The 27,939-nt window shown below is 44.2% G+C and overlaps 1 protein-coding gene across 1 annotated transcript in view; it reads right to left on the bottom strand.

Annotated features, from left to right (window-relative positions):
• The window catches only part of tonsl (tonsoku-like, DNA repair protein), a 31,158-nt gene extending 4,513 nt beyond the window's left edge, over positions 1-26,645 (bottom strand). The window contains exons 1-24 of the mRNA XM_063184149.1: positions 26,376-26,645; positions 26,037-26,132; positions 25,593-25,735; positions 24,587-24,770; positions 23,986-24,115; positions 23,469-23,640; positions 22,603-22,717; positions 21,845-21,990; positions 21,153-21,305; positions 19,417-19,548; positions 18,808-19,006; positions 16,589-16,644; positions 14,851-14,940; positions 13,716-13,788; positions 13,025-13,188; positions 9,890-10,013; positions 8,661-8,881; positions 7,568-8,033; positions 7,400-7,444; positions 6,524-6,795; positions 6,004-6,098; positions 5,093-5,249; positions 4,009-4,087; positions 1,214-1,521 (exon numbers count right to left, since the gene is read on the bottom strand). Of these exons, the coding sequence (XP_063040219.1) occupies positions 1,214-1,521; positions 4,009-4,087; positions 5,093-5,249; positions 6,004-6,098; positions 6,524-6,795; positions 7,400-7,444; positions 7,568-8,033; positions 8,661-8,881; positions 9,890-10,013; positions 13,025-13,188; positions 13,716-13,788; positions 14,851-14,940; positions 16,589-16,644; positions 18,808-19,006; positions 19,417-19,548; positions 21,153-21,305; positions 21,845-21,990; positions 22,603-22,717; positions 23,469-23,640; positions 23,986-24,115; positions 24,587-24,770; positions 25,593-25,735; positions 26,037-26,132; positions 26,376-26,400 (3,645 nt within the window). The 5' untranslated portion in view covers positions 26,401-26,645. The remainder of the gene's footprint in view (positions 1-1,213; positions 1,522-4,008; positions 4,088-5,092; positions 5,250-6,003; positions 6,099-6,523; positions 6,796-7,399; positions 7,445-7,567; positions 8,034-8,660; positions 8,882-9,889; positions 10,014-13,024; positions 13,189-13,715; positions 13,789-14,850; positions 14,941-16,588; positions 16,645-18,807; positions 19,007-19,416; positions 19,549-21,152; positions 21,306-21,844; positions 21,991-22,602; positions 22,718-23,468; positions 23,641-23,985; positions 24,116-24,586; positions 24,771-25,592; positions 25,736-26,036; positions 26,133-26,375) is intronic.
• Positions 26,646-27,939: the final 1,294 nt, after the last annotated feature.

The following is a 27,939-nucleotide window of genomic DNA, read 5'->3' as shown; positions in this document are numbered from 1 at the left end:
GAGAAGGAGGAGGAGGAGGATGGGGGAGAGGAGAGCAGAGGTGAAGAGAATGAGGTGTAGAGAGTACCAAGAGTGTTCATGCTCAAACCCAGCTTCTCCAGAGAGAGGAAACCCGAGAGGAGGAGGAGGAGGAGGAGGAGGAGGAAGAGGAAGAGGAGGAGGAAGAGAGTGAGGTTTAGTGAGTGGTAAGATAGACTTTTTAAAAATATATTTTGGGCGTTTATATCCAAGACCTTGACTATGGTCATGCAGCCTGTAAAACAGCACCAACCACCAAGCCAACCAAGATGTCGTACTGAGTCATGTCTTTTCAAGTTGAAGTCCAACGAGTGATGTACCGTATGTATGTCAGCAGTTGTGTTTAGTTGAAGGCTGGCTCGATAGCTTCTAGCCTACCAGGATGTATATTCCTTATTTGGAGAGACAGAGTCCACCCTAACTGTGCTGCCTTTTATAGGCAACACCAACTCTGCGCCATCATCAATATACTGAAATGCATGAAGTAGGCCTACAGATCAGACACAGATTAAAGCTGTCGGTGGGTGGTGTCAAACAAGCTTGCATTGGCCGACCTCCCAGGTGGACCTGCGAAACAGGTCTCACCCAAGCCCTTACTGGTAAGACAATGTGGGGTGAAGTTGATGAGCTTGGTGTTTCGACCACAGATGTGGTTTCGAATGTACTCACTTGGGCAAGTTTGCATTAGCAGATGATAGAGGCTTTACAAGCCTTTATTGTTTTTTCTCAGACAGGACAGTGAAGCAGAGACAGGAAGTAAGTTGGGAGAGAGAGATGGGGAAGGGCCGGCAAAGGACCCAGGTCGGAAATCGAACCCGGGTCGGCCGCGTAGTAGACAAGTGCCCTACCATATCAGCCACGGTAGGGCCTCGAAAATGGATCTAAAGACCCCCTTAACCATTAGGCCACAGCAGAAAGAAAAAAACACTAAAAGGATAATTAATAGGCCCTGCTGTGGCCTAACGGTAGGGCACTGGATTACTACGCTACGAGATCCTTCCCCATCTCTCTCCCCACTCATTTCCTGTCTCTCCTCCACTGTCATGGCAAAAAATGATTCTTTTTAAAAAAAGGATAGTTAATAATGAGATAATTAACAAAAAAAGATAATTCAAATCCAAATCCATCCACTCATCGATGGTACTGCCAAGAGTGCTGTGGCCCACTAACTCCCCTACACTCCCGGGTAACTCACTGGGAAGGCAGGCTGACTCTTCCCATCCAGCGAATCGGCTGCCTTCTTCAGTCCCTCCCCGGTGATCAGATTGGCCGAGACGTCCAGTAGGCGGAGCTTGGGCATGGTTGCCACGGCGGCCATCAGCTCAGGCAGGAGCGCGTCTGCGAGGCGATTGGCTGAGAGCCGGAGCTCGGTGAGGCTGGCCTGGAGCTTGAGGGCCCGGAGGAGGGGGGCCAGCGCCGGGGGAGAGAGACTCAGGCCACACACGCTCACCGAGGAGCCCCCATCCTGCACCTCACACAGACGCAACACACGGGCACTCTCCTCTGGAGGGACAGACGAGGACACCCGCACGCGCACGCGCACACACACGCACACGCACACACACACATACACACAAGCATGCACACACACACACGCACACGCACACACACACATACACACACAGAAAAAGCACAAAGAATATAAGTGAACTCAAGCACACATACTGTATGTGCATACACCCCAAACTCATCTGCATACTGGCATATACAAGACACTTATGATGAATACATAAGCACAAACACAGACACACGCACACAGGCAAGCATGAATACTCGCACACAAAGCCCTATGCACATAAATGTGAAAAACAGTTCACACTGCCTTATAAAGGCATATACAAACCAGGACAGCCACACATATTTGACATTAAAAAAATGTACACACATAAGACCATACACCAATATTAAAATGCAAAGACTGACTGCCCTATCAAAATGAAAAATGGTTCAACATGGTGTAAAATTATGCAGCCTTTCCACAGTAACAGGAGGCAAATGACAAATAGATGTGTGACAGCACAGTGGAAAGGAAGTCAATGGCAGTCACACCAAAGCCGCCAACAAAGTTGATACCCACACCCCCGCTGGTTTCTTGTGAAGATGTGGTCAGGCAGATGTGTGAAGAGCTCATATCTCTACACAAGTGCTCAGTGTCGTGGTTAGTTAATGCACGGCAATTAATCATCGCAATGCATTGATCATAACAGAAGATTAATTCAGCTGCACCTTTAATATGCATTGTGCTTCCATTCCTTCTCTGCTGTATTTTATTGGTCTTTTACGACTTTATTGATGATAGGACAGTTTGAGAGGTGGACAGGAAGCGAATGGGGAGGGGTCGGCAAAGGACCCGGGCCAGGAATCGAACCCGGGTCAGGGGTGATAGTGAAAAAAAAATCCTGAGCCTGAACTTTTTCCCCTGCTCTAACGACGATGACAAGATACTGCATAGTGACGTAACGTAGGCCTATTTTGACATTATTCAAGCCTGATAGTAGAAGAAAACCCTAAACCTGTAACACTTTCTGAGATAAGAATAACCTAATGGCTAATTATTATCAATGTTTTTAATTTTGCAAACTCTGACAAGCCTGAAATCAGGCATGGAGCCTGAATACTATCAGCCCTGCCCGGGTCAGCCCGCATGGCAGACGAGTACCCTACCGGTTGGCCACGGCAGGGCCCAGACCACGGTTCTATGCGGTTAGAAAGCAACATCATGCCATCACTTGCTGCCGTCAATCGCACTTTTAATAAACAGCTATAGATAAACTATTCTTAAGTGAAGTCAATTTTGAGCGCAGTCCATTTTTGAGCAAAGCCATTGGCATTTTGGCATTAGGGGGTGTACAGTACGTGGCTCTGAGCAGATGTCCATGTAAGGTTTGGGTCTCTTCCACATGAAGTGAAAGTGAAAGCCCAACTGGGAAACTCCAACTCCAGCACTCCACAGCACACAAGTGAACACTGCACAAAACACTATTGCATTTATGCCTCACCTGTGCAAGGGGGCAGCCCTCAATGGCTCCCCAAGGGAGCAGTGTGGCGGGACGNTACCATGCTCAAGGTACCTCAGTCATGGAGGAGGATGGGTGAGAGCACTGGTTAATTACTCACCCCACCCCCCCCCCTCCCCCACCAACCTGGCGGGTCGGGAGTCGAGCTGGCAACCTTTGGGCTACAAGTCTGATGCCATAACCGCTTACGAGAGAAGTATCTGAGAACAAAATGTTGCATTCTAATGTTCTGTGCTCATCGCCACAGCTTGTCAGTTTACTGAAGTTAAAAAACATCCTCATGTCCCTCTAGTGCAGCAGATGTAATGACAATTTTTTTGTGGTATGGTTTAACCTCCATCTGATTTGCTCGTAAATGTTTGCTCATCTGGTGACAGAGTAGCCTGGTAAACCAGCACCACTCGCTGGACGCCTACGTTTTTCAGATAGCAAGTAGGTCTGACCTCGGATCTGAGAACCTTTGAACGCTGTGCCCTGAGTCTGGCAAAACCAATCAAAACGCAGCGATTTGTTTTTAATCAAAGCGGGCGGGCTTTTGAGGGAGTGACGACGAACCTCGCAACACCGTTGGGAAAGCACATCAATGGCAAAGATCACCGATTGGTCAGAGTGCTGGCGCGGTTTGAAAAAAAGAACAGGTTGTTCTCATCAACAATCTTCCGAGGTATTGTTCATCGGGGCCAGACTAAATTACTCCGGTCTCACATTTAGGCTGGTTTATCAGGCTAGTGACAGAGGGCTGCAGGAAATTGAGAGCATGGGCGTAATTTTAGGTGTGGATGGTGGGGTCATGTCCATCTTTGAGATAAACCTACAGTAGCTTGTCCCCATCTCTTTTTCACAAATATAATGCAAAAATAGTATCTGGACAATTAGTCATATTTAATGTCCCCACCACTTTCCAAACCAAACCTACACTTTTGATTGAGAGGCTGGTTGTGCGGAATAGGACAGGACAGGACAGGACACTCACCCACAGCCAGGCTGCGGCAGGCCTTCTGGTAGCGCTCAGGCAGAGGGGGCAGGTCCCACGAACACACCTGAGCCAGCACCTACACAACACACACACACAGCAATCAACACACAAACACAACACATTCAACACCACACACACAGCAATCAACACAACACATTCAACACCATGCACACAGCAATCAACACACATCAACACAACACATTCAACACCACACACACAAACAGAACACAACACAACACAACACATTCAACACACACACACAGCAATCAACACACAAACACAACACATTCAACACCACACACACAGCAATCAACACAACACATTCAACACCATGCACATAAACAGAACTATTAACTTTGTTGACATGGCAAATAAACTCTTGAACTTGAACAACACAACACACACACACAAACACACTATCAACAACACGCAAAAAAACACCCCACAAAACAAGACCTATTGCTATGGTAAACAGAACAGTCTGGATGTAATCAGAGAATCCATTCTGCCATCCAGACTCTACTAGTGGCATTACAAAACAAACTATCAGCAGGGAAAAATACATTCATACTATCGTTGTGCATTTGTGTTGTTAACAGGGCTCTATCTTAACACCAGCCAACCGGCCAAAAGCTGGTGAAAATTCAGTTTCGCAATTAAAAAGAGAACCTACTAGTCACGATGACTGATAGTGTGTATGTTTGGCTGTTAAGAATGAACATCTACTAGCAAATTTGGCTAGTGATGAAAAAAGTTTTTTTTTTAAATGTTCTGGTTATCAACATGACATCTCTGTCTCGTGATAGCAAAATGAAATAAATGCCCTTTTATCCTTTTAAAGGTATTGTTATTGTATCATCCTTCAAAAGTATTTTTTCTATTATAAATTCATTTAATTCATGCTTTCAAAAAGTACTGATATTATATTATTATCCGCACTCTCGGGTGCGGCTTTTTTACTTAACATGAACTTTGCTGTTTGCTCACACCCGAGGACCTTGTAAGAAACAGTTGGGAGTTGAGCACACTTTCTAAAAAAAGATTGCATTATTATCCCCCTGGCCCTTCTCGGGTCTCTGACCTCCTCGTTGGTGTGCAGGACGGCCAGGAGGGGGTCCTGCGCGGCCAGGAGAGCGCCCTCTTTCTGCAGGGAGAGGCGTGGCAGGAGGCCGCAGGTCTGGTAGTACCTCTGGGCAGCCTGCTCGCACAGCCAGGACACTGTGCAGGACTCAGCTATGCTGCAGGGCAGAGGAGGAGGGACACACACGTCAGCCAACATAAGCGCCCACACACGCACGCCCACACACACACACACAAACCATCACAACACACTAATGACTGGAAAATGTATTAGAGGATGGCAACAGGGACAGCTGAGGCCATACACTTCAGCATGTATTGGGACATGGAGAACTCGGCTATGCTACCGGAAAGAGGCTCCTGTCAACACGCAACATCACAAAACACTGACTAGAACATGCGTGTGAAGATGTACTGTAAGAACTGTGGTATGGCCATACATACGTATAGTAAAGCATTGACAGTTCAGCTAGTTCATTTGTCAATAGTCTTCTTAGCTACCATTGACATATTACAACCTTGACATGCACAATATTGTCCTTTTTCACAGTCTCACTTCTAATCCTCTGTGGGTTTTCCGACAATGGAGACCTAAGAATGCGTGTACCCTCGGCGGGCGGCAAACAGCACACACCTCGCTACCCACACACAGTCCCACCCCCTCCCCTGCCGCAGCAGCAAGTGTCAAGCATGCCCATCAATAGTGGTAGTCGTCAGCCAAGGATGTGGTGTATGTGTGACATTGTTAAGGTTTAAAAAAATAAATAATGTTTTGTCACATGTACACCACAAAGATGATGACGAAGAAGATGAAGAAAAAAAGAAAAAGAAGATGATGAAGAAGATGAACAAGAAGAAGAGAAAGAAGTTGTTGATGATGAAGAAGAAGAAGATGGGGGGGGGGTGACAAACCTGTGTGGAACGGGAATGAGGAACACGTTGTCCTGAACCCTGACTCTCATTCTGATTGGTGCAGGCATCGCAGGGGCAAAGGCCGGCGCAGGAGTCTGGAGAAGCAGCAGGATGGAAGAGAAACATACACAACTGATACATTTATACTTCTACATACTTCCTATGCTGCAATGCAGTCTTAGAGAATGGCACTCAAACTCAAAATGCCCAGATTGTCTTAACATGAATGCATGTCCTAAAGTCTGAACTTGCATTTCTACAATGCTGCAACCACAAACATAAACTACTCAATTGTACAACCATATTCCACACTGTGCATACATTAGTCCCTCAGACTGCCATCCAACACCGCAGAATCATTAACTTCATTAATCCCTAGGTGTAGGCGTCTGTGTAAGACGCTGAACGAGGCTTAGGCCAAAACGTCTGTCTGTCATACTCACCCACTAGATTAAACAAGAATTACACACGAGAGTGTGGCTTTTTTTAAACTAAATATGGTGTCTGTGTATGGCCTCACCCTGGCTGGTAGTGAGTGGTGCTGGAGCTGGTGTTGGTGCTGATGTTGATGCTGGTGATGTTGGTGCTGTTTCTGGTTCTGGTGCTGATGCTGGTGGTGCGGTGTGGTAAAGGGCAGGGCTTCGTCGTCCGGCGGGATGGTGGGGCTGGGGGACCTGCTGACCTCGCGGCGTCCCAGCATCACCATGCCGGACAGCTGGGTCATCTTCACCTGCCGCGCCGCCTTGGCCTGGCTCCGCTTCAGGGAGAGACCCCTGCTGGAGGACGAGCGAACTGCAACCACAGGCCCAGAGACATTGTCAATACTATGTAGACACAAACTCTCAAAGACAACAGACGAATGGACAAACTAACATCCTGACCATGTGTCTTATAGTGTTGCATGTACTCAAGTAATCAACGAGCGCACTGCAACCTCAGGTCCAGAAAGTCGTACAAACTCTCAAAGAAATTAATCAGTTCTCTTTTCTTCACAACCGACAAATGGACAAACTAACGTACTGACCAAGTGTCTTATATTGTGACATGTACACAACTAATCAACACATTAAACCATTCAGTATGTTCTGTATTTTATTCTTGTAAGTAAAGCCTGTGTAGTGTATGCCTGTATTTGACTCAACATAGACACCGCCGGACCATTAGTAGAAGTTTGTGACAAGGATGTAAGGCTCATGAGTATGTCTGACTGACCACATGTTCTGCACTTTGAGGCTTGCAACAGCACATGACTAATGGTTACTAACAACACATTTCGCACCCCTCCCTGGGAGGATGTTGGTGTGATACTGGGAGGGTTGGCTGTGAACGAGAGTGTGAAGTGCACTGGTGTTAAAAATGAAAAAAAAAGTGTGTGGTGTGAGTAAGTGCTGCCCACCCCTGTTGGAGGACTCAGAGGAAGTGGAGGCCGAGAAAGTGGACCCGGTTGAGGACCAGCTCATCTGATTGGCCGACTGTCCTCCACCACCACCTCCTCCACCACCACCACCACCACCACCTCCTCCACCACCACCACCACCACCTCCACCTCCTCCTCTTCCTCCGCTGCTGCTGCTCTCCCTCCTCCTCTCCGGCTCGGGCCCCATCTTCCTCTTCTTCTTGGGCTGCATCTCCCCCAGGTCATCCTCCAGCCAATCGTCTGCCAGGTACTCGTTCTCCGGCACCAGGGCTGCCCTCTCATTGGCCGACAGGGCCGGCGTGCTGCTGAACGCGGGCTCCGATAGGCTCTGGGAGAGGAGGCGGTTCTGGGCGCTGCCCAGGTTCTTGATGGCCTGGCGGTACTCCTCTCTCCCGGAGGAGAGGCCGGAGGAGGTGCTGGACGTGGCTGTGGTGGGGGGTGGCTCCCGGGTGGGCATGGCAACGGGAGCAGTCTCCTCCTCCTCTTCCTCCTCCTCAGGTCTGGTAACCTGTGGAGGTGACGGGGCTGCTGGGAAACGTAGTCTGGGCCTGACGGGCCGCAGGGGACTGATGGGCTCCTCACAGTCGCTTTGATCTGAGGAGCTGCTCTCAGCCTGCAGTGGATAAACGCCTTGTCAATCTCTGCTCTTGAATCTTTCAAAATGCCAAACAAAACATAAAAAAACGCATTAACCACTTGGTGAGTTGCACATTTTTGAAAACAAATGCTCAGCGTGGTATCAGACATGCCTATATAGACAGTAATTCTAAAGAAGCAAATTTCTAAATAGCCAAACAAGAGGCCCCTGCATTGCATTGCAGACAAGTCAGAACAGGGCTAAATATCCTTTAAGATACACACACACTGATGAATTTGTGTGTTTATACTTTTTTAATGCATTATATTAAAGAGCACAGACAGACCACGGCTGTGGAACCTCATATGGAATCCCTGCGTTTTTCCGCCCCAGAAAATATTCCTCAAATATTCCTCCACAAACTGACCATGTCAAGCCCTCCGTGTTGATTTGCACTCAATGTGAATGAACAGGCACTGAAATCAATCGGGAAAAAAAAGGGTAAATTCATCCACTTCGTTCAAAATCTTTAAACGGTGACCTGAGACTACTACGCCAAATTAAGCAATGGTCAGTGTTGATGAGATTCGGACAATAGCTGGGTCGCCTGCAAACATTCTACCGATAAGAGTGATGATGGAGCCGCGGCTCCGGCATTAGTACCCCAAACAAAATGGCGTCCTCCGTCCCTCTGTGGCGCCGGGCCGCGCTGGTTGGCTGCCTGCGCTGTGTGCTGGGCGGGGCTTGACGACGCTCGGGGCTCCTGGGACGAGGTGGCGGGGAGCGCTGCATGGAGGACAGGAGCGGCTCAGAGTTCTCCGCATCAAACAGCTGACTGTCCAACAGCGGAGCCTGGGGCCTAGGGATGACTGGTGCAGCGACCACTGGAGGAGGAGGGGGGGGAGAGAAAGGGAGAGAGAGAGAGAGAGAGAGAGAGAGAGAAAGAAAGAAAGAGAGAAAGAAAGAAAGAGAGAGAGAGAGAGAGAGAGAGAGAGAGAGAGAGAGAGAGAGAGAGAGAGAGAGAGAGAGAGAGAGAGAGAGAGAGAGAGAGAGAGAGAAAGAAAGAGAGAAAGAAAGAGAGAAAGAAAGAGAGAGAGAAAGAAAGAGAGAAAGAAAGAAAGAAAGAAAGAAAGAAAGAAAGAAAGAAAGAAAGAAAGAGAGAGAAAGAAAGAAAGAAGATAAATAAATAAATAGAGAAAGAAAAGAGAGAGAGAGAGGGAGAGAGAGAGGAGAGAAGAGGGGGTAACAGAGAGAGAAAGGCACCGTCAACTACAATCCCCTCAAACCTCTGAATCAAACTAAGAAATGCACTGACGTCATAGTCTCTCTTTTTTGAGGATCCACTGTACTGAAACTGGTCACGTGCTTGTGTGAATGTTGGTGAACTCGGGTTTTGTACTGTGTGTGTCTACAAATGGTGTGTGTGTGGTGTTTGGTTCATGTTTAAACTTGTGGCCTATTAGGGGTGTTACGGTAAGGTCAGAGATTCTTTAACTATATAGAGATATGCCAACATAATGGGTTTCTATGGGCACCTAACATGACTAGGTTGCGGTCTGCCTAAAGGGGCGTGTCATAATACTCCTAGCATTGAATAGAACAGTCCTTAGGTCTGCCTAGGTCTGCCTAAGGGGGGATTCCCCCCCCTCCCCCTTGCAATAATAGAACCCGGAAACAATGGGCCAATGGAACCTCTCTCTCTCTCCCTCTCTCTCTCTCTCTACTCTCTCTGGTAAGGTCACGTGACGCCCGCGGTGGCCATCAAGTGGGGCTCTGGAGTGTGGTAAAGGTTCAGTGAATAAAGAGCATGGCATGCGGAATAAACCGGTGTCTTTATTTCGTTACATGCAGATATAACAGTGTGCTCATAGTCATACCCCTCCCCCTCATACCTCCTCCTGCGAGGGCCTTCTTCAGCAGCCTCTCCGTGTCAGAGCACTCCTGCTTGGTGCTGGGGTCCAACTCTCTGCTGTACGTCCTGTACCACTGACGAAGACTGTCCACCGGAGTATCACCCTAAACACGCACACACACTTGGGTTCATCATTGGATCAAACATTATTCATTACTCCTTTGCATTATTCATTACTCCCACCAAGCGATCAAGATACTGAACACTCAACCCACTCTCCCTCCACGGTCAGCCTCTAGCCAGCAAGGCCACTGACAACCCCCCCCCCCATCCCCCACCACCATATCTGCGACTGAACATTCCACCTGCACTACTATATTTGTGACTGAACTTTCAACCTGCACTACCTCAAAACATGCGCGCACACACACACACACTGCACTTTCTGCACTAAACCCAAACATACACACACACACACACACTGCACTTTCTGCACTAAACCCAAACATACACACACACACACACATTCTACCTACCTAACACACATACACACACAAACACACACACACACACACATTCTACCTACCTAACACACACACACACACACACACACATACACACACACACACACACACCGCACCTTCTACCTGCACTAAACACACACACACACACACACACAGCACCTTCTACCTGCACTAAACACACACACCGCACCTTCTACCTGCACTAAACACACACACACACACACACACAGCACCTTCTACCTGCACTAAACACACACCTTCTACCTGCACTACACACACACACACACACACACACACACACACACACACACACACACACACACACACACACACACACACACACACACACACATACACACACACACACACACACACACACACACACACACACACACACACACACACACACACACACACACACACACACACACACACACACACACACACACACACACACACACACACACACAGCTGCTGGTGTACTTGATAGACCTTTTTAATATTTATTTTTCTTCAAAATGCTACTATTACTATGTCAGAACGCTATAAAGGACTTTTTAGGAAAAGCACAAAAGCACAACAATTACCTCTTAATGTATGTCCTCTACAAGTCTTCTGTTGTCCAGTCTTGCACTTTAAATGTCTGTATGAGCACTGTCTATGTCCATACTGTCTTAAGTCCATGTATAAGTACTGTGTATGTCTATACTGTCTATGTCCTTACCTAGATTAGTCTATGTCTGTATGGGAAAGCAAGAAATGTAATTTCAAATTCTTTGTATGACCAGTGCATGTAAAGAAATTGACAATAAAAACCTACTTGACTTGCAAAAGATAGTTCAAACCTGATCAGTGTCAGAATGTGTGTGTATGTGTGTGTGTGCGTGTGCGTGTGCGTGTGCGTGTGCGTGTGCGTGTGCATGTGTGTGTGTGTATGTGTGTGTGTGTATGTGTGTGTGTGTAAGTCTGACAATGAGAACAGCATGAGAATAACCACTATGACCATATAAAAGGCTGATATGAGTCAGACAGACACTGAGCAAATTAGGCCAACTGCCATCCCTCACCACAGGTTTAACCTCCAGTACAAGCTGGCATGAAGAGGATGAGCAGCAGATAACTGCACCTTGCAATTTATAATAATAATAACTGTATTTGTATAGCACAATATCATACAAGGCAATGTTATAGATGAAAATAAAAAGTGAAGTAGAAAAGAGAGACAGAAACAAAAAAGAATAGCAAGAGGACAAAAGACGAAACTAGACGGAATAGAGAAAATATGTAGATAGGTAAATGAGCAGATGCTGTAGATGCTGTATTAAACCATTCTAAAGAAAACTGCTACATGATTCTGCCCACCATAAGGCCATAAGACCAAAAAAGCTAGCTAGCTGAACAGAAAACTGGGTAAACCAGATGTTTATGAAGCCAAGTTAATGAGTGGAGGTGCAAAACACACACCAGAAAATTAGGTGTTGGCAACCTGTAAAACACTTGAAAGAAGAGAGAAGTGCCGCACACTCCCCAGTTGCAGAAATTATCTTTAAATGTTTCGGTCTGTCAGCCTTCCTCAGGTCACGTAACCTGAGGAAGGCTGATAGGACGAAACATTGTCACAATAAAAGATCATTTCTGCAACTCGGGAGTGTGCAGTACTTCTCTCTTTTTTCTACGAAGCCAAGTTATAAATTGTTGGTCTGTGTGATGTTTCTGACTGATGCTGTGCAGAGAGTAGTGTTAGTTCATCATTAGAAGTGGCTAAACTTGACTATGATCTTGTGGCTTAACACACTGTAGGTGTCCACCATCATCCCGGACACAAAACTGTGATGTCGTGCAACACCTTTTCAGGGCTGTGCACCCAATAATCTTTTTGCAGGGGGGACTCGCACACAGAATTTCAGACAGATCATGTTTTTTTTTAAAAAAAAAAAGGACGCCAAGGCACTCTTCTAAGATAAAACCGCTTTATTAACAAGGCTAGTTCATGTTTGAACTTAAATGATTAAAAATACTGCCACTGCCAACATGTTTCGGCCGCTACAGGGCCTTCATCAGGGCACAAGGTGAATCAAGCAGTGTAGCACACAAGAGTCTCAAACACACTAATCAATCAGCTGATTGACTCAAGGAGCAGACTCCGCCTACGTCACCTTGAGTCAATCAGCTGATTGATTAGTGTGTTTGAGACTCTTGTGTGCTACACTGCTTGATTCACCTTGTGCCCTGATGAAGGCCCTGTAGCGGCCGAAACATGTTGGCAGTGGCAGTATTTTTAATCATTTAAGTTCAAACATGAACTAGCCTTGTTAATAAAGCGGTTTTATCTTAGAAGAGTGCCTTGGCGTCCTGCCTTTTTTTAAATATTTTCTACGTCTTGGCCAAAGAGCATCTTCAAACCACCATCAGTTTTACCACTTGAACGCCGCAGCCCTCCAGCCCTCTACTTTTTCATGTTTTTTTTTTACTTTAAGGCTAAGGAAAAAAACACAATTTGAAAAAAAATTGAGTTTGTCATTCTGTGTGCAAGTCCCCCTGCAAACAGTTTATGCTTTTTTGAGGTTTTTTTCAGACTTAAATTTAAAAAAAGTTTAAGAGAAATTGAAAGCAAGACAAGTGAACTCGTATACAGGTGTGTTATATCCTACCTTGGCATTTCGCACTTTAACGGAGGCCCCCTTCTCCACCAGCAGTCGGGCCACAGCGAAGTGTCCGCAGCTCAGGGCATCGTGGAGCGGCGTGACGCCATCGCACATGGGGCCGCCGGGGTCGTTGATGTTTGCGCCCCGCTCCAGCAGCATGCCAACAACCTCTGGAGGGATGGGAAAAAGTTGCAAGGTTGAGTTTCATGAACCTCTAGGAGGGTGGTGTGTGTGTGTGTGTGTGTGTGTGTGTGTGTGTGTGTGTGTGTGTGTGTGTGTGTGTGTGTGTGTGTGTGTGTGTGTGTGTGTGTGTGTGTGTGTTTGGTTCAACTTCAGTGAATCCTCACGAATTCTGTGCGATATCTCAACTTTAACCAATCATCGCTATTTCCCGCAACTTCAGCACCTTTTTGGCCAACGTTTGGTTGCGTGGCTCAAAAATTGAAGCATCGGGCCGCAGCGCCCTCTCTTCCTCTCACTCACCCTCTCCCCCAAATGTATGACAGAGTCAATTATCATTTGTAACATGTAGGTAAGGAACCTACTGCTGGCCAGGTCTCTCTCTCTTTCTGGTGTGTCTGTGTGTGTGTGTGTGTGTGTGTGTGTGTGTGTGTGTGTGTGTGTGTGTGTGTGTGTGTGTGTGTGTGTGTGTGTGTGTGTGTGTGTGTGTGTGTTTTTTAGTGGGCGAGAGCTCTACCTTGGTGGCCGTGGTTGGCGGCCTCATGGAGAGGGGTCCATCCGCAGTAGTCCCTGGGGTTGACCGGGTGTCCCTACAGGGATCAGACAGGTGAAAATGTCATGAACCACCATGGAACTTCAAAAGTAGAGAAGACGCGCTCACACTATCGCCTAAATAGGCTATTGTAACAGTTCTTAACTGGGTGCTGAATCCCACATAAAACATAAATGAATGAAGGAAGCGAAGGACAGCACTCTTCACATTTTTTCTTTGTGTATTCGCCCACAAACGTTTCGGGCAGAGACTCGCTGAAGAAGGGCTCTGCCCAAAACGTTTGTGGGCGAATAAACAAAGAAAAAATCTGAAGAGTGATGTCCTTCGCTTCCTTCATTCAAAAATCACCATGGCCCATTAGATTCAGATTCAGATTCAGGTGCTGTTTCCACGTAGCAGGATATTTTTTTAACAGGGTATTTTTTTTCTCCTGTTTAGGTGTAAACGCAACATGTGGATAAAAATAAATCCATTGTAACAAATGCATTTTACCCCCCTAAATGGGATATTTTTTCTCCTGCTTTTTTATATCTGGATTTTAAATATCTGCTACGTGGAAACGGAAGGCCAAAACCAATGCAACCAGGAGAAAAAAATATCCACATATAAAAATATCCAGCTACGTGGAAACAGCTCCTCAGAAAACTTTATTAATCCCATCAGGATTAATCCCATTAACAAACCAAGCTAATCAAGCAATGACACCTGTCATTTTGATGCATTTGTAGGTCTAGTAGTACATGAAGATATTGACAATAAAGCTGGCTTTGACTTTGTTAAACCCCTCCATGCTGGTGTCTCCTCCTGCCACACCGTGGAGTAGGGCTGCACAATATATCAAAAATGTATCGAAATCGCGATATCAAGAGTGTCAATATGCGTATCGCGAAAATGAATGAATTATCGCACACAAGTAAAACATTTCTGTGCAGTCATCTCATTGAATATCAACAAATGTGAAGAAGCCCGCCATGCCCAAAGCCACGCCCCCCCACACACCGACAAATCAGTGAGAAGAAAAACACTTGGCTATATTTCTAAATATTGTTAGAGGTATTGCATGCTGTTATGTGGTGGGCTTTGGGCCTACTCTACTCACCTGTTCCAACAGCAGCTTCACCTGCCGCAGGTTGCCGTCGATGCAGGCCCTGTGCAGACACGTCTCGCCCTTCTCATTACGCCTGTTCCACTGCAGGGCAGATCACAAGACACACAACATCAGGAATCCCTCAGGTCAGGGGTTCACATCCCAAATTTTACCATGAGAAACCATGACCTACATTAATTACTCAATTATTTATTTTGTTAAGCTATATGTAATGCCACTACTCCACTTTTGTTAAGCATGTGTGGTGGTACTCACAGGTGTGCTATACTTTTACTGTAGTACAATTATGTGTATAAGGTCTTTTATTTGTATATGCTCTGTATTTGTGCATTTATGTAGGCTGACAGACACCTTAACTTCCTTCGGGATTAAGAAAAGTACTCTACTCTACTAGCTAGATGGTTCAACAGCGACTTGAGTTAACCTCCTGACAGACTTAATGAGATGCTCATCCAGCTGCTATAACTTGTGTGATCTTAAAGGATAACTTCGGCCAATTTCGACATGCAGTTAGTTGTAATGCTCACTCTATCCTGAACTTGTCAGTACCTGAGATTTTTTTTATATTTTTCTTTAGCCTTTTCCAAGATCCTGGTCATTGTAATGGGGGCAGGTGTTTGTTTACATTTCAAAAAAACATCTTGATTTATTCCCAATAACATTCAAAAGGTTATGCAACATCAGCAGACTACTAGCAAACAGCGATAACTTTTGGGATAATATTTGGAGTAGGCCTATATTAAGAAAGTCTTTAATGTAAACAAAATCTGCCCCATCAGAATAGCTCAGATGTCGGAAAGGGCCGAGTCGAAAAATGCAGCATCACCGGGTACTGACAAGTCAAGGGTAGCGTGACCAATACAACAGCATATTGAAATTGGTTGAAGTTATCCATTAATTACTACGTTGTGCACTTGAAATGGAGGAAATAAGTCATCTAAGGCAACTTCTCTGGCTGAGGCTTATCGTGATCTTGTGGCTTGACTAAGTGACAATTAAATAGCACTTCTCATCAGCCCTGAGGTCAGGGGAAGGTGTGATGGCGCTATTCATTTTCTCAGGGGTTTGCATCCTGGCTGCGTGACTCAGTGCAATGTTTCGACCACTGTTAGTTTCGCATTATTAAATGAGTGGAATGACTCCTTTTCACGCCATCTACAGTCTTCGTTAACTTATTCAAGATCTCCGCTCAAAAAAAGTGTAATAACAGTGACTATAGTAACTAGTAGTATTAGTACTGGAAATAGTGTAAAGACAATACAACCTGATAATAAATCAGAACTTGCTCTGTCCAGGGGCCTATACTAAGAAGCTGGTTCAGGAGTAAAACAGGCAAAGTTAAGAGGTAAATCACCTAATAGAAGAGCCTGGAGTCCTCATTTTCTTAGAAAATGAGGACTCCATGCTCTTCAGTCAGATGATTTACTTCTTAACTTAACATGGTTTACTCCTGAACCAGCTTCTTGGTATAGTCCCCAGATCTGAGATCAGACCTAAGCCAGACTTCAACCATACTACCTATGACGCTACAGCAGAGCTGGGGCCTATACTACAAAGCTGGTTCAGGATAAGTTAAGGTTAAGTTAAGAGGTCAATCATCTAATAGAAGAGCCTGGAGTCCTCATTTTCTTAAAAAAAAGCTCTTGTACATAACTTTAACATAACCTCAACTTATCCTGAACCAGCTTTGTAGTATAGGCCCCTGGAGATGGTGATGAAGGAGTCTTACCCGGCCAGGCTTCTTCCGTCCAGACAACATCTTGTCATACTCCTCTGGGTCCTCATCTGTCGTATTACATTACATTACATTACATTTTGCAAACACTTAAAGGAACAGTCCACCCTTTTTTGATTTTCACATACACTCGCCTCCAAAAGAGTTGTCACCTACCAATCTGTTTGGAATAACAGCTAATAAACTGACTTTCAATTAATCACTTGGCTTCAGAAGTCACTCATATGAAAGCTACAACCCTCTCGAATGAAAATGAATGAACAAAAATAAATTTCATGCACCAACGAAAGATTGACCCTTTAATGAACACAGACAGGGCAGATTTTGACAAGACAAAAGTTGTGTCGCCTATCGTAATGTGAAAATGAGCAGATAAGTCACTTCAAAACACTTCTAATACGCAGATCGGGTGTCATACTTAATCACTGATTCACTCACACCTCTCCAGAAAATCAACTTTGGCCTTAGGTGTATGTTTAGGGTCATTGTAATCCTGGAAAGCAACACAATGAAAATCAATGGAGTTCAATGAGAGGTGGTGACATATTTGCTATTCGTAGAGCAATACATTTTTAACTTCATGATGTAATCAATGATAAAAGCCCTCACACACCAGCAGCATGCATGCAGCTCCACATAAGAGCTGTATCCCTCCCATGTTTGACTTTAGGCACCATGTATTTATTCCAAATTCTTCACCTTTAACACCAAAGAAGTCTCTCCCACTGCCCTGTCTCAAAAAAGCCAACCAAGAGTATGTCAAGCCTAATTCTGACAAAAATGAAGGCTAATGGGACTCATACTCTGAAGTCAAGATCCCAAGATCAACCATTTTAGAACTGATAGCATCAACACTATATGGTGTTGGAGATGAAGAATATGAAAAAAGAGAAATGGTGCATAAAGTGAAACATGGTACAGATACAGCTCTTATGAGGAGCTGCATGCATGCTGCAGGTGTTTGAGGGCTTTTAACATTGATTAAATCATGAAGTTAAACATGTATTGCTCTACGAATAGCGAATATGTCACCATCTCTCATTGAACTCCATTGATTTTCATTGTGTTGCTTTCCATGATTACAATGACCCTAAACATACACCTAAGGCTAAAGTTGATTTTCTGGAGAGGTGAGAGTGATTCAGTGATTAAGTATGACACCCAATCTGCGTATTTGAAGTGTTTTGAAGTGACTTATCTGCTCATTTTCACATTATGTTCGATAGGCGACAAAACTTTTGTCTTGTCAAAATCTGCCTGTCTGTGTTGAATAAAGGGTCAATCTTTCGTTGGTGCATGAAATTTATTTTTGTACATACATTTTCATTCGGGAGGGTTGTAGCTTTCATATGAGTGACTTTTGAAGCCAAGTGATTAATTGAAAGTCAGGTTATTAGCTGTTATTCCAAACAGATGGACAGGCGACAACTCTTTTGGAGGCGAGTGTATTTACAGTATTTCTAAGCATTATTCATGAATGTGCATATCATTGTTGTCTATGTGTTTGCATTGCCTAGTTAAACGGTATAACCAAATTAAGCGTAGCAATGCAAGTCTATGGGGGCAAACAAAACGTCCTCAAATGTACTTATAAACTACTGTAAAATGAATTTAAAACACACCAGAGTGCAAAACAGCTATTTAATCCCATCCTGTGATCACTTGTGGTTTGATGCTATTGCCCCCATCCACTTCCAGTGATTATGCTAAGCTATGCTAAGCTATAATTCTGATCCAATCCATCTAAGTACTGAAAACACTGAGAAGAAAATGATATGCACGCTCATGAATAATGGTTGGAAATACTGCAAATATGTGAAAATCAAAAATGGGTGGACTGTTCCTTTAATGAAAGGGACTTACAAAGAGGACATTAAAGCAAGTATATAGAGTGTGGTATCAATGCAGAATACAGCAGTATAATGCAGAATAAAGAGCAGTGATATAAAATTAGTGGAGTTGAGGAAGTCAGAAATGGATAGTGGACCACACAGCAACAATGCACACAGGGGTCAGAGTTATTGCCTACATTAACAATAAACAAAGCCATTTATGTTATAATCAATAAAAAGCTTTTAGTGTGGTTGGGTTGACGCTGTATGCACACATGTGTGTGTGTGTTCATGGCAAGTTTTTTGTTTTTTGAGATGAAAGGTTGAGGTTGAGTTGTGAAGCTTGTTAATGTGCATGGCCACAAGGGTACATGTTCTCACCGGAGTCTGACAGCTGGATGTCGCTGTCCTCCAGGGGCTCGCTGTTCTCCTCCTCCTCCTCCTCTTCCTCCTCTCCATCGCTGTTGTCGGGGTCCAGCCCCGCAGCGGAGCACACCTCCTCCAATCGCCGGCGCGTGTCGCCAGTGTGGGCCGAGCCCAAGCGCCGCTGGACTGTTAGCCACTGACGCAGCACACGTTTCTGATGAGGGACGGAGAGAATATAGATGATCATACACACACACTCCTTTAAAATGTAAAGTCAAAATAATCATCTCAGTGGGTTCAGAGGCATCAGGTACTACTGAGAAATGAAAACAAGTTGAACTTGACAACAAGGTTGACTCAAGGGGGCTGCCTAAAACTATGGCAACAATTTGGGCCAGAATAGCTAAAGTCCTTTGGATGAACACTGAGCGAAGCCTGCTCCTTGGTTACATTTTGCTCAATTCAGTTTGTCACTGAAATGCTGCCAAATTTCACTCCCAGAAAAAGGGTCTTCAGCGATAGCCGCCTCAGTCCTTGGGGTCAGGTCAATTCACCTGTAGTGATGTTGAGGAGGGTCTTTCCTTCTCACCTGTAGTGATGTTGAGGAAGGTCTTTCCTTCTCACCTGTAGTGATGTTGAGGAGGGTCTTTCCTTCTCAGCGCAGCGCAGTGCTGAGGCGTAGCTCTCATCCAGGTCATCCACTGCAGCCCCAGCCTCCTCCTGAGACGCTGCTATGTTCAACCACGTCTTGCACTCCTGACAAAACAGTCACTACGTTTACATGATGTTTTTAATTCCGAATTAATAATTCAGAATTAAATAGTTCCGTCGAGTTTACTTTGATCTTTCTTTTAATTCCGAATTAAGAGGTGTTTACGCGACATTTTCAAAGCGGAATCAAGCTTTATTCAGAATTAAAGTCAGTTAATTCCGAATTAAAATGTCTCATGTAAACATAGCAAATGTCCTTCAAATACCTCACATTGGTAGTGCAATAACATCATAACAAATCAAAAAGCATCCTGACAACTGGCATCACTGGCAATGTTTTAGACAATTAATGGGCAAAACAAAAGGCAAAAAAACATTGCTCTGTATAGAATTTCCGTGATGAACCCTAATACAGGTATGATGAAATATGAGACGTCCCATGTTCTGGCGGGATGAAAACATGGCCACAAAGTAGGAAAAAACAGCTGCTGATAACTTTGTGCAGCAGCCCTGTTTAAAATATGATTGTTTTCTCATTTTCAGTAATTCTGAGCGGAGCATTGCCCAGTTGTATGCTCAAAGGCGTTGCCCAGTCCATCATCACCTTGACCAAGGAGGTAATTACATTACATTACACTTACTGACGCTTTTATCCAAAGCGACTTACAGACGTTACAGGCTATTGGAGTCCCTGGAGCAGTGTGGGAATAGTGGGAATAGGTGCCTTTCTTAGAGCCATGGATGTAGGGACTGGTAGGATTTGAACCTGTGTAAAGCCTGGTTTAGACTCATCCTTCAGTTGGAGGACACGCACTATCAGCAGGGGGTAGCGGCAGATCAAGTACCCAAACAGCCACCACACCCCCTCTTTTAACACTGAAAAGACCCCTTGCGACCAACGTTTATTTATTTCTCACAGGCTGAATTGTTGCAATAGTACATTAATTCTAGTAACTTAATTAGTAACTTATTACCGGTAACTCTTTTTTATGTAACTTTTAGAAACTTGTTTTTAGTAACTTAAAAAGGTACACTGTGCAGGAAATGGACAAAAAAGGTACTGCAACTATGCTGCCCATTGAAAATGGGCTGCCTATTGCCAAATTTGATCTTTTCATGAAAGTTTACTAAGTAATAAACTAATATTTTCTAGTATGGCCCAAGCACAGTCATTTTTGCAGCTAAAAATGGCTATTTCTGGAAATTCAAAATGGCAGACCATGGAGAAGATACCACTTTTCATGTATGAAAAGTGAACATTTTCCAGTCATAATGAATTTAGAATTTGATGGTGGTGGTAATTATTCATCAAAAGGGTGACATTATTGAATCGGTAGCATGAATTCTGGAAATAAGCAACTAAAAATATTCCAGTGTACCTTTAGCTTAGTGACTTAATTAGCAACTTTTAAATTTTTTATTGGACTGTGCTGCCCTAACAGCTTATGGACCTAGACGGCCACGAGATGGTTTTGTTTCACGGAGAAAAACCTAGTATTTTGCGGTTCCCATTGCGCATCAACTTTCCGGTTCGCGAACACTAAAATCTGTGGCGTGAATATGACGGCCGGTTCGCGATTAGGTGTGGGAACAGGCACCCGCACGGTTCTCAGTCGGCCTGAATGCGCAGAGTGATGCGTGCTGCTCACCTCTCTGGGGTTGCCCTGCCTGAGGGCTAACTCCTGCTCGTAGTGCTCGATGGCCTTGCTGTGCTGCCGCAGGTCCGTGTAGGTCATGGCCAGAGACACGTGGATCACCGCCAGCTCCCGACTGGACTTCCCCAGGGTCTTGGCGCTGGACAGCTACCAAGAAAACAGATGCTGAGGTTAGGACTCTGGCCCCATGCACACAATGGTGAGTGTTGTGGATCAGTGACAATGAACAGCAACACCACAAGATTTCTTTGCATTTAGACAACTTGTCTTTACATATCTTCTAATACAGTCGCTGCATCTTAAAATAGGCTTGTGTGTAACATCTAGAACTATGGTACCTAAACTCGCGCCGGCTATGAGTATCACATTGCCAATTCGTGGAAAGAAAGGGAAATCTTAAGACATACACACACTTTTAATATATATTTTTTTCATTCTGAAGTGAGCATTGTGTTGAATGATAAGAATGCTTGAGAATAAATTGGGGGGGGGGGGGGGGGGGGCAGTGTGAAGAAAAAGGAGTCGCACGCAGGAGCTTGATGCTGTTCAGTGAAACTGTATTAAAAGCCAAAAATAAAGAGAAGCCAAAACAAAAAGTGGGTTGCAATCGTTTCAGGTCTAGCCCATGATGAAAAACAAAAAAACAGGGGAAAAGACAGGTCATGATGGAGTGAGGATGGGCTTACTTGCGTGAGGTAGGATTCGAGAGCCTTTTTGTAGCAGCCGACCTTGGAGTAGAGGTCACCCAGCTGTTCCGCCAGGCCCAAGGCCTCATGGGTCTGGTCCTCCCTCAACTCCGCCACCGCCTCCTGCAGATGGACACCGCGAATGGCTGCACACACGCACATGCACCGAGTAAGAAACAACAACAACAAAAATAAAAAACAAAGTTTGTATTTTCTTCAGATTTTGTCGGTTTTGTTAGGTAGCTAGCCACCTAGCGGCACACCTCATGGCTCACCTAGCGTGGACTACATGGATGCACCATCCACATTCAAGTCAAGTAGTCAAGTCAAGTAGGTTTTATTGTCAATTTCTTTACATGCACTGGTCATACAAAGAATTTGAAATTACATTCCACAACATACAGTAACTCAGTCAGACACCGGCAGAAACAAAATGCCTTTTAGTCAAAGTGTGCTTGTAATGTGTTGTTTGGTGAACTTGGCCAAGGAAAAAAGATGTACTGATAGAGAACGTATAGGTGTTTGAGGTCATGGAGCTCACTTTGTTATTGTTTTATTTAAATATTTTTTAGCGGCTTTTTATACCTCCATCGACAGGACAGTATGAGATGCTGACAGGAAGAGAGTGGGGGAGAGAGAGATGGGGGAGGACTGGGAAATGACCCCGGCCGGACTTGAACCTGGGTCCCCACGGGCAATGTAAGCCCAATTGTGTGGGGCTTAGCACGCTGCGCCACAGCGCCCCTCTGGCAGATCACCTTGTTTTAAGGCCCTCTTGACGGCCTCCCGGTCGGCAGGTTGCTGGGAACCCAACGTGAAGGCTTTCTTCAGGGAACGACGCGCTGCCAGGAAGTCTCCCAAACACAGCTGGATCTAGATCGGAGAAGTCGCAAAAACGTAACGCCATCTTCCAACAAGAACATTCAAGATTGTTTCAATGTCACTCACCTCACAATGTCTGCTGCCAGAGTATCAGTAATGTAACACAAACACAAAATATCAATGTTACGATTAGGGGTCGACCGATACAGGTTTTTTAATGGCCGATGCGATACCGATTTTTTTTTCATCACCCTTGGCCGATACCCGATATTTGGGGCCGATAAGGGTTAAAAATTTTTTTTAAAAATGACAAATATTCCAGGTCTCAAGTTAAAAATAAACATTTATTTAACATTATCAATTTGAGGTAGAACTTGTAACATTTAAACACCCACTCTAACAATCAAGTAATACAAAAATAAAGTGTCTTGGTGCTTTTAAAAAACCTGAATAACAGAAAATAATAAATATTGCGTATCGGACAAAATCACACGTGTCTCGGCCGATACCGATACACATCGGTCTATCCTTAGTCAAAGACCTCTGCCACACCATAAAAACGTGAGCATGGGATGGCCAAAGAGGGTCCAAAAAGTCAGAGAATGCATGCACATCAGCAGCACAGGTGCTGAACCAAACATAAGACAGCTGAAAGAAACAAAGGTCCGCAACACTGTTTGATGCTCCCAAAAGTTTCCACTGTGATGAAGGACTGAGAGTCTGAAACGTGCCATTACATTTGTGGGAGCATCAAACAGTGTTGCGGACCTTTATTTTCCTTTCAAATGGCCAAAGAGGATACCTCGGCTATACTGCAGAGGCACTCGCCCTCTCCAAACTTGTCCTTCATCTTTCTGGCACATTCCTTGGCCTGCTCCTGGCAGCGCATGGCTTGAGAGTGCTGGCCGTTACGAAAGTGAATCCTCGCCATCAGGGAGTTGGTTCTCTGCAGATCCTCCAAGAAATTGTTTTTCCTGCACAATAAACAATACACTGTAAGCAAAATACAAATGCTGTCGCTGGTCTCTTTAATAATCTATTTTCATAACCACCTGATTATCACCTGATGACTACTACAAAGTAAATGGCAAACTGTGTTTAAGACCATACACAGTCAAAACATATTTTTGTTCTCAAAGTTCCTTGTGTGAACCAGATGTTGAATAATACTGGGCAACAATTATTTGTATACATGTAATACTGTTTGCATTTACACGATACAGTGCAGCGTAAGCACTAGGTTATCCAACAGATTACTGAATATTACTGGAGCTGATCTGCTAGGTTCATTCCGAGCATTCGTTCCGCCAGACACTCACTCTGAGATGAAGACACTGCGGCGGATGTACTCGACGCATTGCTGCGGATCCTTCAGGTAGTCGTAAATGCAGCCCAGGTTGTGGAAAAGCCGAGCCTTCATTTCGCTCAGCTCCCGGGGAGGCAAAACACCTGACAAAACATCAAGAGGCCACATCAGCAAATCAGATCACATTTACAATTATTTGCACTACAAGGCCTGAGATGTAGTACTATACCGACGACGCCATCATAGCATGCTAACAACCCCAATACAATTCTGCTTTGACTGGCTAATTGCATTAAGGGGAAAAGTCCTGTGATATTAAAAGATCACCTTATCCTTTGTTTTGTTTTTTGGCTTCACACTACTCTCGCGGTGAAACAATGACATGATATGCTGCAGGGGGGTATACGTACTAAGAAGTTAGTTTAGTAGTAAACCAGGTTACCGTAAGTTAACCTTGAGGTAGAGGTAAATCATCTGATATAAGAGCCTGGAGTGTTCATTTTTTAAACTAAATTATGCCTGCAGGTATATCTATTTACCACTTCCTGTAGGTGAACCAAGTCTGGTCTATCACTTAACCATGCTCCTAGTACAGGCCCCAGATCTTGACTGACCTTCAAGGCGGCTGTCCACAATGTCCAGGCTCTTCCTGAACGCCCTCTCCGCCTGGTCCAGACTGTCTTGCGATTTGTCCGCCTCGTAACGAAAGAGGTACGTTCGGCCAATGGTGGCCAGGGCTCTCTGTTCTTCCACGGCATCGTTGACAGAGCGTGCCAGGTCTAGGTGCTTCCTTTGATGCTGTAGGAGGCACAGTGTCCATCAATTACAAATGACTAATCATTTATGGGCATTAGCTGTGGTGGTACCAACTAAAATTTGCTACAAAAAACATCACTATCAGGCTATTCTTAAAATGATGGCTGCCATAGACCTAGGGTGGCCAGACGGCCATCTTTAGGATGGACCGTCCGCCTTTTCAGTGCCTTATCCCGCGTCCGGCACAGCATTAAGTCGGACACCTGGTTGATTGAAATGCATTTAAAATGCATAAAATTGCATCTAAGAAACACAAATTTTCTTGGGGGAAGGCCCCTAAACCCCCCGTCCAAAAATATGTCCGCCTTTTTACTGGTCACGGAGATGATCACCGCACATCATGGAACCCAGTGGACAAATTGGCAGCAGATATGCCAAACTACTAGGGATGCACGATACAATTTTAACAAAACAAACAAAAACGATACGAGTACAAGTACATTAATTTCTGTACTTGCCGAAACAGAGTACTGATACCGATACTTTTACCCCATAGAATGAGAATAAATGCACAGCCTTGTTTTTTCCATCTGTGGTGCTTGTTTTATTGTGAATTTCCATGTAGATTTAAATGATTTTGGCAAAATGTATGAGTCAATGGAACACAACGAGATATTGTGCTGCTTCGTGTAATAGCAATATCGGTGCCTGGTATTTAGTGCTTGACGAGTATGAGTATGAGTATAAGGAGCAAATATTGGGGCCTAATACATCAATATATATGTATCGGTGCATCAATACAAATTTCATGTTTTTATTACAAAGTGATTGTCAAGTCAAGTCACTAACTAACTGTTCACTCACCTTCAAAGCCAAATCAGTCTTCCCGATCTCAGCGAAACATTCTCCAATTTTCCTGTTGGCCACTGCAGAGCCAATCACATCTCCCAGGGCCTCCGATAGGGCCAGCTCACGCCTGTGCTCCTCAATGGCAGCTTGGTAATCACCTTAATTTTTTTTAAAAAAATGTAAAGCAGTATGTTAGTAAGAGTCTCTGTGTGGTTATATGTAATGTAATGGATATAATGTAGTGTCTGCAATGTTATACAAGTCTAGAGTCATGCAAGTTCTAATTGACTGTAGCAATGCAATGTAGAGTATCAAGATGTGTGCAATGAGGAGTGAATATATGCAAATTTGTCAATAACTAGAACATCTGTACACCCAGGTACATGTCTTTACTGCTCACACTCTTGTTTAGCCTACTGTCATGTCAAGGTCTATTCAAACACAACACAGGATACCTACCATTTCTAGCCAACAATTCTCCAATTTGATTGCAAAGACTGGCCTCTTCCCTCAAATTATGATTACTCTGTGCTTTGTTCCTGGCTTTCTGCAAATCTGCAAAGCAAGAAAGACGGGTAAGAACACGTTTGACTACGTCGTACGACAGGACTATTTGTCATATTTAGGATCATGGTAGGCAGACAGCAGGCAGGGTAACAACAGAGTTAGCAATACGTTCATTTGGAAGAGGACCTCCATTAAATATGTCAGCGTTCTTTAGACGCAAGTTATAACATTGGGCAGACAACAACACACAAGAAACTTGATCAAGTACAGGCAATATCACATTGTTCTTACGTTTGATCTCCCGAGAAAATGTCATTTTAACACGCCTCTACCAGAAGACAAGCAGAAGCTAACGCTAGCCGAGGAGCTTGTATCATACAACGAACACAGACGGCGGTCATCTAATGTTTCCTTGCATAGACACTGAATTGTCGTTTTGTCTTCGCTGACATAAAGTAACATTTGGTAGCTATGTGCACTTCCACAAATCCTTGATCACGCCATCCATGTAGACTTGGATCATAGGGATACTGTTGTTACAAAAGTGACTTCCTTTGCAACGTCGCGCCAAGGATACCAGGTGCGTCTGATTGGCCGAATACTGTTCCCACAATGCAGCGCGCCACTTTTATGTCAACAGTGGACAGTGGATGTTTTCGTTGAAGCCTGTAACAGATGCTTTCTTACACGAGTAGGATGCTGCTGCACAAATGGATGCGCAATTGGTTAAAAAAAAAAAAAAAAAGAAAAGACGCTAGTTCAAATAATCTGGACTTGTTATGTGTAGTAGGTATAGGATGATTGGACAAAGTATACATTGGGCTGGAGTTGGCACACAAAAACTATTGTAGGCCTATGAAGGGAGCTGTTCCCCTGTACTGAGAAGTTATTTGATGTGTCAAAAAGTATGATCTTAAAAATGCAATATAAAGTAGGCCTATGGGAAACACTCTTCCTGCTGGAAGCATGTAGGAATTGTACCCAAAAATCTTTGACATTGAAACAGCTGGCTGGAAAGATTTTAAAACATCAGAACAGCAGGTGACTAGTTTCTCTCTCTCTCTCTAGTTGCATAGTATTGCAACTATGCTGCTCATCGAAACTGTGCTGCATATTGCAAAATTTGACATTTTCATGAATATTTACTAAGTAATAAATAAACTACTATTTGCATGACCAAAGTACATTAAGGTTTGTGGCTAAAAATGTCAATTTATGGAAATTCAAAATGGTGAACATGGAGAAGATCCCCTTTTCATGTATGAACAGTGCATTTTTTCCAGTCATAAGGAATACTTTGAATTTGATGGTGGTGGTAAGTATTTGTATATATTAAAAAAGTAACATTTGTGAATGGACAGCATGAATTTTGAAAATATTACTACTAAAAATATTACACAGTGCACTTTGAAGGCCTATTCATATTTTGAAATGTAGAGATGTGTAGAACTGCATTGTAAAATTGAATAGAAACTGTTAGGCCTATTGTTCCGTGTTCTGTTGGTTCAAACTATTAACCTTATTTGGACATGAGTAAGGTAGCTAACAACAGCCCCCTCCTTAACCACACCACAAAAGATGGTCATGAAACTGAAACAATGTGTGGTGGCCCTCTTTGTGGTATACAGTAGCTCAGTAGGTGTTTATCTATACAAAATTAATGTTGAATAGCCTGAGTAGTAACACACATTCTGATTTTGTTCCCCATGAATCCTAAAAGGCCAGTTTTCCAAATAACTTCCAATATAATTTCTTTTTAAAATTCTTTTATAAATTTGTTGTAACCAGAATGGCAGTGATCAAGTCGTAGTGCATTAGTAAAGGCTCTGTGTTATGCCATATACTGTGTAGTACT

The sequence above is a fragment of the Engraulis encrasicolus genome, chromosome 19 (genome assembly GCF_034702125.1).
Source record: "Engraulis encrasicolus isolate BLACKSEA-1 chromosome 19, IST_EnEncr_1.0, whole genome shotgun sequence".
Taxonomy (NCBI): domain Eukaryota; kingdom Metazoa; phylum Chordata; class Actinopteri; order Clupeiformes; family Engraulidae; genus Engraulis; species Engraulis encrasicolus.
Note: the sequence above shows the minus strand (reverse complement) of the source record. Positions and strands in the feature narration are given on the sequence as shown.